The sequence below is a fragment of the Mirounga leonina genome, unplaced genomic scaffold, assembly GCF_011800145.1.
Source record: "Mirounga leonina isolate KUSES-001 unplaced genomic scaffold, KU_Mleo_1.0 Mir_91, whole genome shotgun sequence".
NCBI classification, from domain to species: domain Eukaryota; kingdom Metazoa; phylum Chordata; class Mammalia; order Carnivora; family Phocidae; genus Mirounga; species Mirounga leonina.
This window is the reverse complement of record NW_023270839.1, coordinates 11,287,628-11,300,587: the sequence shown is the minus strand read 5'-3', so window position 1 is coordinate 11,300,587 and position 12,960 is coordinate 11,287,628. Positions and strand designations below refer to the sequence as shown.

Here is a 12,960-nt window from a genome sequence, read left to right as displayed (position 1 = left end):
CCCAGCTTGTGTTCCCTCTCTCGCTGTCTCTCTCTCTGTCAAATAAATAAATAAAATCTTTAAAAAAAAAAAAAGGAGTGAGAGACTGGGGCACCTGGGTGGCTCAGTGGTTAAGCATCTGCCTTCAGCTCAGTGCATGATCGCAGGGTCCTGGGATCGAGCCCCACATCGGGCTCCCTGCTCCGAGGGGAAGTCTGCTTCTCCCTCTCCCACTCCCTCTGCTTCTGTTCCCTCTCTCGCTGTGTCTCCTCTATCAAATAAATAAGTAAAATCTAAAATTAATTAATTAATTAATTAATTAATTAATTAAAGTCTGGGAAAATGAAACAAAAACAGGGAAAGAAAAGGTTGCAGAGAACCAGAGAGTTCAGAACTCTAGAAGTCAAGAAATGAGATTATTTCAGAAGGTGAATAGTGTTGCAGTGGAATCAAGAGGAATAAGAATTAATTCAGCGTTTCTGGGATCAACAAAAGAAAACTGGTATTTGAAAGTAAGGCACTGCTAGGAATTCTTCACTAATGTATTCCCAGTGCCTAGAATGTAACACATCGGATGTGCTCCATGAATATTTATGGAATAAATGAATAATAGAGGGAGGAACTCAGACTGCCCAGGGTTAAGGTAAAAGTAGGCTGTTAAGAAAGTTAGTCCCTTGGGGCGCCTGGGTGGCTCAGTCGTTAAGCGTCTGCCTTCGGCTCAGGTCATGATCCCGGGGGCCTGGGATCGAGCCCCGCATCGGGCTCCCTGCTCGGCGGGAAGCCTGCTTCTCCCTCTCCCGCTCCCCCTGCTTGTGTTCCCTCTCTCGCTGTGTCTCTCTCTGTCAAATAAATAAATAAAATCTTTAAAAAAAAAAAAATCACAGAATAAGTACAATTAGCATTTACACAGAATAAATACATTTTAGCATGGAGCTGTTTTTATAGACAAAAGCTGAAGGACAGAATGCAACAGCCAAATGACGTTTCTGTGGATATGCAATAAGTATTTATTTTTAAAGGAGAATTCCCACATAAGCCTATGTTTGGGGTAGAGACTAAAGTGGAAATAAAAAACAAACGGAGAGGATATTGAATGAACTGTGGTGTCAGGAACAAAAAGAATAACAAGCAGAAGCCAATGGCCTCCACAGAATGAGCCAGGGAAATTGTCAGGTTGGGCCAGTGTGTAAATTAGGGAAGCCCAACTCCTAAGACAGACAACCCCACATTCTCATAAGGAAGATTTCTTTTTCCACATCACAGCCCTAGGCTAGTCAGTGGGAGTTCTCCAGTCTGGGAGACACGAGTTCTTTCCATCCCCTAGAACGGTGTTTCACAGAAGGCAATGTGCTTACCCATCGTGTTAGAATGAAGGCTCTCAGCTGGTAAGGCTGGCAGGGGTGGGGGTGCATGGGGTGCTCCTAAGCCCCTACATTCCTGGCAAGCTCCTAGGCAGTGCTAGTGCTCCTGATCACGCTGGGAGTAAGGAGACCCGTGACTTTGTAATCTTTCCTTGGATCTCTACATCCAGCTGCAAAGAGAGTATGAGTGCAAGGAGGACTGTGTGGAAGAGTTAGGTCACGTCCGCTTACCTTCCACTGCCCACAACTTAGTCACATGACCCCACGTAACTGCAAGGGAGGCCGGGAAGTGTAGCCCTTGTGGGCTCAGGACTAGAAGGAAACGGAACTTGGTGACTGCTGAGCAGTACCTGCCACATCTGGCCATACGTCCCAGAGGTCACTAAGGTGCTCCCCCTCCATCAGAAGTACACATGACCTCTAGGTTCAGTGCTTGTGCATCTCCCTGTGGTGGCCTCGTCTTGTCTACACTCCCTTCACCTTTAAGAGAACCCATTTAAGCTTTTTAAGAAAAGGAAGTTTGGCCCCATTCCCCCATTTTACCCTGAGAAATGCCTTCTAAAATAGAGCCTAGGGGCACCTGGGTGGCTCAGTCGTTAAGCGTCTGCCTTCCGCTCAGGTCATGATCCCAGGGTCCTGGGATCGAGCCCCGCCTCGGGCTCCCTGCTCAGTGGGGAGTCTGCTTCTCCCTCTCCCTCTGCAAATCCCCCTGCTTGTGCTCTTTCTCTCTCTCCCTGTCAAATAAATAAAATCTTTTAAAAAATTAAATTTAAAAATAAAACAAAGCCTAAACAGTGTCAGCCCCATTGCTTTATGGCATCATTTATTTATAGGTGAGACATTCTGTTCGTCTAGTTCTTCTCACAGAGCGCTTTTTCCTCCTGGCTGTTCCGATTATATGTGGATTAAGCTCTGCTCTCCCTCTGGCTATGACAGCAAGTCTCCCACAGCCTTCACTCCGAGGCAGGACGGATGAGAATGTGTGATAGGCTGGATGATAGGTATTTAATTTCCTGGCCATCTATGGCTCTTTTCTTAGAATGAGAAATTATCCTCTGGATTTCCAGTTCCATGGTCCATATGTTTCACAGAGTGGCAGTGGTGAGAGTTCTCTGTTAAACCACCTTTGGGATTCTTTTCTGCTTGTCCCACAAATGTGCTTTGTAATTATCTGGAACGAAATTGACACTCAGGGAGTCAGGTAGAAAATTGGTTTGTGAGAATTATGGATACAAATGCCACCAACCTGAAGCCATCCAGCCCCACTAAGCACTGAGTCTTAGTGGCCACTTTGAAAGACTGAGATGCGGCTGCCACATTCGTGCTTGTTATTTATCGACTGCTGTTTGCACATTCCTCCCAGCAGGAGAGAGAGGGAGGAGCGATGCCTGGTCCAGCACAGTTTGCTCTGTCAATATAGGAACACAAATCAGAATGCCAGATGATGCAGCCCAAGGAGATAGTGTGGGTAGGAGGCCGGGGGCTGTTCCCACTTCCCACGTAGCTGGAAAACAAAGAGGAGCAGAAGTGGCTTGGTGGCTGGTCTCATAGTTTCAGGGGCCGCTTGGGCTCTTGAAGTTCTGTTCTCACTCTAGGGGTAGAAGGAGAGCAGGTAGAAGGTTATTGAATACCATTGTGTAGGAATAGATGGGTATCTTAATGAATTTTGATGATATCACAGCCAGAGACCCAAGAACTGGAATCTGCCCTACTATCCTCTCTACTGACCTACATGAGGTTCCCAATCCTGCTACATGACCTTGGCCAAATGGGAATCTGAGTGCTATTAAAAAACAAAAATTCAACCAAGGAAATTTTAAAGATCTAATTGGCTTTATTAACTGATTCATGAATTGGGCAGCATCCCTTCTAGCAGTAGAGGAGAGCTCCAAAGGACTACAGAAAAGGAAAGGTTTTTTTAAGTTGGAGGGGAGAGGAAATTATTAACAAAGAATCCATAGTTTTATGCAAGGTCGCCCTCCTAAGGGGAACAGATGGGGTCTATCGGGAAATTTCCTAGTGCTGACGAGGAAATTTCCATGTTGACTGGTTAAAGGTTACATTCCTAGGGGTTTGAAACTGCTATTAGGTTAGGTGTTAAGTCTTGGCTTACTGACTTGGGACCTTAACCTAAGCGATGCCATTTGGGGTCTGTGGTTTTCTTTTCAACAGCGCTTTTCATAAAGAGCTGTATTGGGTGCCTGCTGGTGCTAGCACAGAGGGCTGCCAAGGCTGGGTGGGAGCGCAAACTTAGGCTTGAGGCCAATGAAAGACCTTCTGGTGCTTGCCCCGACTCATGCACCATTCCAAGAGGGTGTCATGCCTGGATTTTGTGCCCTCGATGTAATGCCTCATCTCAGCCTAGTCCTGCCATGGCTGGGCTATCAACCCAGTCTGTCTGTCTTCAGAGCTCAGACTCCCACCTGTTTGAGCAGAGCAGTGATCACAGGGAACACAGAGTTTGGAGGGGAGGGGCTAAGATGAGGGCAGACGGGTTAGAAGGAATCCAGCTTCATTTCCCTAAGAGGCAGCAGGCTCCAGCATTGGCTCACTGATGCCTGGTGAGGGAGGTGTGGCGGCCATGACTCTGAAGAGGTCCTCCCACTTGTCGCCAGCCCCCTACCTCCTGAGGCCTGCTTCCTTCATGTGTCTTGGCAGTTGGGTCCTGCCCACGGTGCTCTCCTGGTGGTCCTGAGGTTTGGTGGCGGTGGGGGGGAATGTGTCCCGCTGCAGGTTCTCGATGTGCTGTGCTCCCTCTGTCTCTGCAATGGGGTCGCAGTCAGAGCCAACCAGAATCTGATTTGTGATAACTTGCTGCCCCGGAGAAACCTGCTCCTGCAGACACGGCTGATTAATGATGTGACCAGGTAAGGCCACCACCATCATTCCAAAGTGTCCATCTTGTTTCCAGACAGGAAAGGAAGAGGGCTAGTGCTGCCTACCCATCATTTTCCTGGTGAAGTTGGCATGTGAGATGAGACTGGACAAATGTGTACTTTTTAGGGCCTTGTACTCCAACCCCTTTCACAGAGTTTCAAACTTTTCCCCTGAAGTAGCCAACAGTGGAGTGTATGTTCCACCTGAGGGCTGGAGAATTTGACCGGAAGTGGTCTGCCATGTGGCATGTTCTACTTTAACATAGATCTTATACCTTCTCCATAACATACTCATTTTTATTTTAAGGTACCATCTTTTTTTTCCTTAGAATCTTTTAATAGAATGGATGTCCCGTGTTGATACCATGGTTTCTTGCATCCTCTGGCACATGGCCATTGACCCGAGGGTTCTCTCTGAAGTCCAAGATGAAGAGCATGGGCTCACATAGAATCTTAGCCTGCTGGTCCATAATGTAGCCACATGGGAGTCATGTGAACTCACTGGCCTTGCATCAGACAGGCCTAAGGTTCTTTAGCAATTTTCTACCTAGGCCCACTCCCTAATCTACAAGGTGAGGAAAGAACTTCCCGGAAGTGCAGAGCAGACCTGAGCCATCCACACAGACTTTCTTTTGGTACCAGTCTGGTTTTCCCTTGCCCACCCAAAATGGCGCAGAGCCCCCAGCCCAGAACAGTGGACATCTAAGAAGAGCATTCCAGTTGGAGAGAAACTCCAAATGCCTTGTCCTGAGCTTTTAACCATTTTGCTGGATACATTAAATCCTCCAGCCCTTAACAAGGTTAGCTAAGAGTGGCTTCTGTTCCCCTCTTCCCTTTTTTGCCACTTTAGGTTGAATTTTATTTTTTTTCCAGCTTTATTTATTGAGGCATAATTGACAAAATTGTAGGATATTTAAAGTGTAGAATATGATGATTTAATATACATATACATTGTGAAAGGGTTTGCCCCATAAGTTTATTAACAACATATCCTTGACCTCACATATTTGCCTTTTTTGTGTGTGTGTGAACACATTTTACGTTCTACTCTCTTGGTAAGTTTCAATTATGCAATACAGTGTTATCAACTACAGTTACCATGTTATACATTCAGTCGGTCCTCAGACCTTATGCATCCTATAACTGGAAGTCTGAACCCTTTAACTAGCCTGTCTTTATCCCACCCTTCTCCTCAACCCCTGGCAACCACTTGTCTACTCTCTGTTTCTAGGAGTTTGACTTGTTTTTTGTTTTTTGTTTTTGATTCCACATATAAGTAGTTGCATGCAGTATTTATCTTCCTCTGCTTGGCTTCTGTCTGTCTGTCTTTTTCTTTCGTTCGTTCTTTCTTGTCTGGCTTATTTCTAATAGTGATTTCTTAATGCTTTCAAGAGGCCATTCTTGTCAGTGATGCTTAGTTGAAAAATCTGCTGCTGTGAGAACGGGGGTGCTTGGACCAAGTCCCCAGGAGATGGAACTTGAGTAAGTTATTTCTTCCACTTACAGAAAGAAACAAGGGTCTGTAGTTACGCAGCTCTACGACATTTTCAGCATCTTTTACCTATGGTCAACACTCAGCAAATGTTGGTTGCCTTCAATGGAATAAGGAGACATTCTTTATATTTTTAAATAGAATTAATGTTGTCCTGACACCTCCCACTAAGTACTTGATCAAGTGTTAGAGGTTCTAAGCTTCTTCTACTTTAGAATAATACAAAAAACACAGAGTTGCTCTTGCCTTCAGTTCACAGTGCGTCCTGTGATCTTACCCAACTTGCTCTCCGCTTTTCTCGGCGCTTGAGAGTCTGTAGATGCCACCTGTCCCACGTTTCATTTCAGCATTCGGCCCAACATCTTCCTGGGAGTTGCCGAGGGCTCAGCGCAGTACAAGAAGTGGTACTTTGAGCTGATCATCGACCAGGTGGACCCCTTCCTAACAGCTGAGCCCACACACCTGCGGGTGGGCTGGGCCTCTTCTTCAGGCTATGCTCCATACCCTGGCGGAGGAGAAGGATGGGGCGGCAATGGTGTCGGCGATGACCTGTACTCCTATGGCTTTGATGGACTTCACCTTTGGTCAGGTGAGCACCTTGCCAGAGCTTCGGCCCCTGGTCCCTTACTGAGGATGATCGAGGCTTGAATTGTTCAGGCTGCAATGATCGTTTTCTGTTGAAATGATACAGACGCAAGAGTGTCAGCTAATTAGATGGTGGGAAGAGCATCAGACCTAAGATGAGACTGTCCTGCTTTGAAACCATGACTCTAGCACTTCCAGCTGCATGATCCAGTGTGGATCACATAACCGTTCTCAAGTTCAGTGTCTGTATCTGTGCAATCCTTATTGCATAGGATATTCAGGACTATATAGTCAAACAGGGAAAGGGACTCAACATTTATTTACTGGGCAGTGAGCTACATGCCTTTCGTACATTGTTTTTCCTCACTTTATTTTTACAATGATCCCTTAATGTAGGTAATGTTGACCACATGTTGCGTATGTGGAAACAGCACAAAGATATTTAAGGAATGTATCTCAGTCACACTGAGAAGGACCCAGATCTGACTATAAGTCCATTGTCATGTCAGTGCATCATGTTGTTTCATGATATGCTTTATAAAATGTCTGGATCTATGCCAATCACTTAAAAAAAATTCAAAGCTTCCTTTTTAAAAATACACGGATGCTATCCCCAAGCATGTCCATGGCCTATGCCTGGAGGAATGGGTTAGCTTCTGCCTGGATGAAAATGGAGGACTGAGTTTTAGGCTTTCACCCAGACCCAGAGCTCTAGCTATTCTGTCTATTGTCCACAGCGTGTTGTATCTGTGTCTTTCGAAAAACTGAAATTGGAGTCATTGTGTCCCTTATAGAAATCCCTTATGTAAGCGTGCCTCTTACGTAAGAAACCGTGACACATATTCTTCCCCAAATCCAGTATGAGGGCAAAGTTTGTCTCTACAACACAAACCTATATATTTTCTTTTGTAACTGGGAACTACATAACCCATCACATTTTCCTTCCTCCCTCAGCCCTCAGGCTAAAACCATCAGCTCGGATTCTGATGATATTTCTTATGGTTGGTCTGTCTTTTCATTTGGTCTGTATGGGTTGTTTTGGTTTTTTTTTTTTTAAGTTTTTTGTGGTGTTGTACATTCAGTAGAAACATTTAAAAATTTTTAGAAATGGTGTCAGCTCATTTACTTATTTATTTATGCTGGATCATTTGCAGGAAGAAAGAAATCTCTGTCCACATTTTGTGTGTCCCAGGGGACAGCGTGATACAGACGAAAGCAGATGCAAAAATGACAGGATGATGGGTTAGAGTGAAGTGAAAGCCTTGTCTTGTTGTTCTCTTATCCTCCCAACTTACCCTTCCCCGGTTCCATCTTCATGGAGAGTGGGGGTGGATCTTCCCTTCTTGGTTCGTGGAGCCCATGTCTAGCTGTACTGTAATAGCCTTTAGTGACATCAGCAGATGTCATAAGGTTCTCGGAAAGCTGTCTCTGGGGAAGTGATTTGGAAAGAAAGACTTCTTATGCTTGTACATATCTACATCTCTTGAGTTTGGTAGGGTTGAATCTGTGAGGAAATGAGCGGAATTGACTTGAGAAAATCATTGCCCCACTGCCTGCTGAGTGCCACTCACCTCCTGCCATCTGGTCGCCATTACCCAAGCTACCGTCCCAGGACACACCTGAAGAGAACTCTGCCTGGGGATTGGCTAAGGAAATACGAAGGACACCTAGACCGTTGGATGAAGCAGATTGGACCTTGTTTCAAAGAGAAACCATTCTCAAAGGAAAAATTTTACTCAGCCCTTCCCAGATTAATATATCCCTCTGCAAAATTTGCAGAATGAATACATCAGTGAGTCAGGAGACAAAGAATCCAGTGCACCCAGAAAAGACTACTGTTTGCATTCAGAACCTGAACATCCATCTAGTTGTATATCATTCCAGGAGTGTGCAGCACTCCCATCATCCCTCTTTTCCTGTCTCCTCAGAAGACTAGGAAGCCAGATGTGCCGAGCCCACACCAGTCATCACTGGCAGTGGCCCTTCCGATTGGTGATACAGGAAAGGGGCTTGGGACTCAGGGCTTCAAATGCTGATTGTGGCTCTCTGAACATTACCCACGCTTAGTAATGTAATGCCATATAGGTGGGGCACCTGGGTGGCTCAGTCGGTTAAGCATCTGCCTTTAGCTCAGGTCATGATCCCAGGCTGCTGGGATCGAGCCCCGCATCAGGCTCCCTGCTCAGCGGGGAGTCTGCTTCTCCCTCTCCCACTCCCCCTGCTTGTGTTCCCTCTCTCGCTGTGTCTCTCTCTGTCAAATAAATAAATAAAATCTTAAAAAAAAAAAAAATGCCATATAGGTGTGTTCAAAGAACCTCACACCCTCAGTCCTCAGCATCTGATGAGCTGTGGAGAAACCAATGTCTACAAGACTTACGCCTTTTGTGCTCATTAAAACACAAAGCTTCCTTGGATCTGGCATCATTCTGAATTCCCCACCCAGCACACAGGGAACATATATCTGGCAAAAGGCACTGCAGGTAAATATACCAATGTGTGCTCCAGCTGAAGAAATAAGGTCTCTGTTAATGACTCCCACCAGGACAGCAGTGAATTTTGGACTATCTGATGAAAGGATAATTGTTGGATGAAGAAATGAAATGGAAATGATACTCCAGCTTTTACTGCAGGAGGGAGTGGAGGGTGGCAAGGGAGAGATGCTGGGAACTCATCATGACAATTTTTCTCCTTTCTTGAGATGTAAATGCCCAGGTCTGTTAACTTTAAACTTATGTGTATGCATGAATTAAGCTACTGCCTTGAACTGATCTTTAATGTACTTATTAAAGTCAGTAGATATTAGAAGGAAATATAGTGCCCCTAACACTTTGTCACTGGAAAGAGTCAAGAAGAAACAATATAGCTTTGGAGTTGTGCCTGGATTTGAATCCCAGCTCTTCTATTTACTGATTTTTTTTGACATAGAAAAAAATATTTAACCTCCAGAGACTTGATTTCCTCAGATAAAATGAAAATAATGTAGGCTCTTAAGAAATTTAAATGAGGTGGGGCCCGTGGGTGGCTCGGTCGGTTAAGCATCCAACTCTTGATTTCGGCTAAGGTCATGATCTAAGGATTGTGAGGCTGAGCCCTGCATTGGGCTCTATGCTCAGTGTGGAGTCTGTTTAAGACTCTCTCTCTTTCTCTCACCCTCGCCCTCTGCCCATCCCCCACTCACACTCTCTCTTGTTCTCTGTCTTTAAAATAAATTTAAAAAATAAAATATTTTTAAAAAATGAATAAGTAAATAAATGAGGGTAAGGAACATGAAGTTCTTGGCATATGTTAGATACCCAGTAAATATGATTTCCTTTCCCTTATTGACTGTGGAGTCCACCGTAATCATAAAGGCAATATCCAGAGTTGTGGGTACCTCACTGGAGACCATGAGAGCAGCCCCATCCTAAGGGAATACCTGAGTCCCATGCTGAATGGGAAAGGAAGTTTCAAGTGAGATCATGGGATTTCGAATGAGCTTTTTCTCCTAGTAAGGAAAAAGCAGTCTTTATAGGTCCTATTAGCCACTGAAGCCTGTGAAATCACTTTCAAGCATCAGCCTTAGAAATATCTTCCCATCTTAGCACAGCCAACCTGCCCCACAGGCTCCTAAATCAGCTCGGCCACTGGGAATTTCCTTTCAGAGGACTGACTCTATTCTGGTCATGACATTACCTTCCCTCTCCTGACAAAGCATTCATGTAGCCTCTTGGGCTCAGAATTTAGCTCAGAGCCACCTATAGTGTGTTCCTGCCTGGGGCAGGGGGGTTGGGGGGCAGTTTAACAGGAGGAAATTAACACCTACCTTTTCCTTTAATAACTTTTTCCCTTGCAAAATTGGAATAAGCAGAGGAATTTACCATCCCAAGTGATAAGTGGTAACAGGAAATGAATGGAGCAAAATTGTATTTCCTTATTATTATGACTTCTGACTTTCTAAACTTGTAGATCATTTAGCTCTACAGGCGAATTTGTGTGAGGGTCCTTACCTGTCTCCCTGCTAAGATGAGTCCCAGGGTTCATCTACCAAGACACTCCCTGCTGTGACTCAGACCTTTCCAGAAGCCCGGCGCTATGTGGAGAGGAGCCCAAGAGTGGCTGTAGAACACCAGCATTTTTACATGTTTGGATCCTCTCTCTGTCCAAATGCCTAAGTGTTCATGTGTTCTGTTCGAGTGCCAAACTCTGCAGTGCCTGAGGGAGTGGAAATGCTGAGCATCAGTGTTTCCATTTGCCTACATTACTCATCAGAAGAGGCTAATTCCTGCAGTAATCTGTCCTTGGGTTAATTTGAAGATGTGCAGCATATGATAAAGTGGGTTGTTCCTTTATCTTCAAATGCTGATTTGGAATGGCCTTTCTGAGCTTCCTGGGACCTTCAGGTAGTCCCAAGCCTCTGAGTGAGGGGCAGTTTCTTCAGACAAGGAGAGGACACAGGACTCCCCAGCCTGTTTCAGTGGGTGGTCGCTAGGATTATGGAGTTCCTATATCTTAAAAAGCAGTTGAGACAGCTTCGGCTCTATAACTACTTTTGCTTCCCTTCCTCAGAATTCCCTTCTGTTGGTTGTTCTGAAGGGTCAAGTACATTAAACATATTTGAAAGTGACTTTTTTTAAGCACTATCTTCAATAAAGGGACTTACTGATTCTAATAACGCAATACAGTGACTTTTCGAATCACTTTCTGGACTCAGCCCTCAAAGCTATGATTCTCCATATTGTTAATTTTTCCTGATATTACAAAAGACATTCCTACAATGTTTTGTCACTTTTATCTACTGTTAGCCCAGTAATTAAAGTTTCTGGAGTTATAGAAACAAAAACAATAATAATAGTATTTATTGTGGGTTACAATGTGTCAAGCACTCTCCTAATCACTCCACATAGAATAATTCATTCAAAACCCGAAACAACTTAATGACATTATTTTCACTTGACAGATGAGGAAACGTGAGTCCACAAAAGTAAGTGACTTGCCCAAGGTCACACAGTAAGTGACAGAGCCAGTTCTCAAGCCTAGGGAGTCTGGTTGTAGAAATGCCCATTTACCGCTACACGCTGAACCTCTTGAGTTATGGTATACAGGACATCAGTCATTTGTTTCATTAAAATCATAGGAATCATCATGGTACCTTACAAACAACCCTTGACAGCATCACTGTGGGCATTACTGTCCCCATTTCATAGATGTGGAAGCTGATTTTCTAATAAAAGCACCTGTCGAGGTTCATGTAACACATAAAGACTTGGTGTTTGAACTTAGCCCTCCTTGACTTCACTTCTGCTCCCCGCCCCAATGACACCTCACGCCACCTGGGGTACAGGACTCTTCTGAATCATTTGGAGCCTGAAAAGCCCTCACAGCATTAGAGATTTCTTCCTTTAGAAGAGAAGAGATTTATAAAACCCTGTACAGAAGCCATTACACAATTCCCTTATTTTCTAGTTGGAAAATCTTTACACTACTCACATTTTAAAACTAAATATACCTTATCAGATGATCTTTTACAACATGAATATTATATGAAATGGACTTTTTTATTCAAATAGACTTCCCAAGACGTTGCTCTAAGTACTCACTAAGTATGTGCTTCCTATCCAGTAACTATCAACAGTGTCCCTTTAGTTTCTAGATAATAGTGGTCCCAACTCTATTTTCTGCATACGTTTTAAAAATAGGCTCAAGCCCTGCTTTCACTTTGCCTATTGATGATCTTAGTGCTCCAGCAGCTGCTTCTACGTGGCACCCATTCTCTTAGAATAGAGTTTTGTAAAAGGCAGTGGCATTTACCACAAGGATATAATTGCTCATCCTGGTTGTTGTTTTCCACCGAGGGAGGAAAAGCCAGACAGGAGAAATTCTCCCAGCTGCCATTCCTCAGGAAGGCACTTGGCAACTATGGCATATTAAAGGCTAAATAAAGCTTGGAACTCAGCTTCTGATGGCATCAAAGCACCGCTGTAGATGAAGACTGTCATCCCTCGTTGAGAGCGGCTCTGGAGCTTTACTGGCCGAGGCTCAGGCCGGCACGGAAGGCAACAGCGTACTCTGAGTGGGTGGCAAGAGTGGGCATTGGCACTACCATGAAACACCGTCAGTGTGTCCTAGTTTAGAGGAGTCTCAGGACAATAGAGGACTTCCTAATTTGTATTTTTATCCAGCAAGGATCTGAATACCTTTAAAGTCTGTTGACCCACCGAGCGTTTCAGTTACTGCTTGGTGTTCCCAAGTTCACAGAAGTCCCTTGGAATTTTTTCAAATGACTACCATGATATCAACCAGAAGTTAAATGAAAGGAAAAAGAAACATTCAAAGCAGGAAAGATGGGTTTTTAAGTGGCAACATAGGAAATACTGAGAATGACACCATTGTAGCAGGATTTGCTGAGTTTTAATATCATCCATTCCTTTCATAGCAGACTTGATTATGATAAGGAGGAAAAGATTTGGAGACCTGGGATACCTGAACTCCAAAAAAGGAACCAAGAACACTCAGACTCCTCAAATAAACTGGAAAGATGTTGAACCTATGTGCTCTTCAAGTTTGGGCTTAGATTCCTTTGTTTTAAATGAACTTGTTCCTTGTTCTTAGCAATGACGCACGGTATAAAGTTACAACAGCCAAGTCCAAGGCCAACCCAGGCTAATGTGCGTTGCATACATGATTGTGT

General features: G+C 44.3%; 1 protein-coding gene across 1 annotated transcript in view; it reads left to right on the top strand.

Annotated features, from left to right (window-relative positions):
• Nucleotides 1–12,960, top strand: part of RYR3 (ryanodine receptor 3) — a 508,260-nt gene that overhangs the window by 275,184 nt on the left and 220,116 nt on the right. Inside the window, exons 17-18 of the mRNA XM_034994885.1 lie at nt 4,074–4,207; nt 6,056–6,297. Of these exons, the coding sequence (XP_034850776.1) occupies nt 4,074–4,207; nt 6,056–6,297 (376 nt within the window). The remainder of the gene's footprint in view (nt 1–4,073; nt 4,208–6,055; nt 6,298–12,960) is intronic.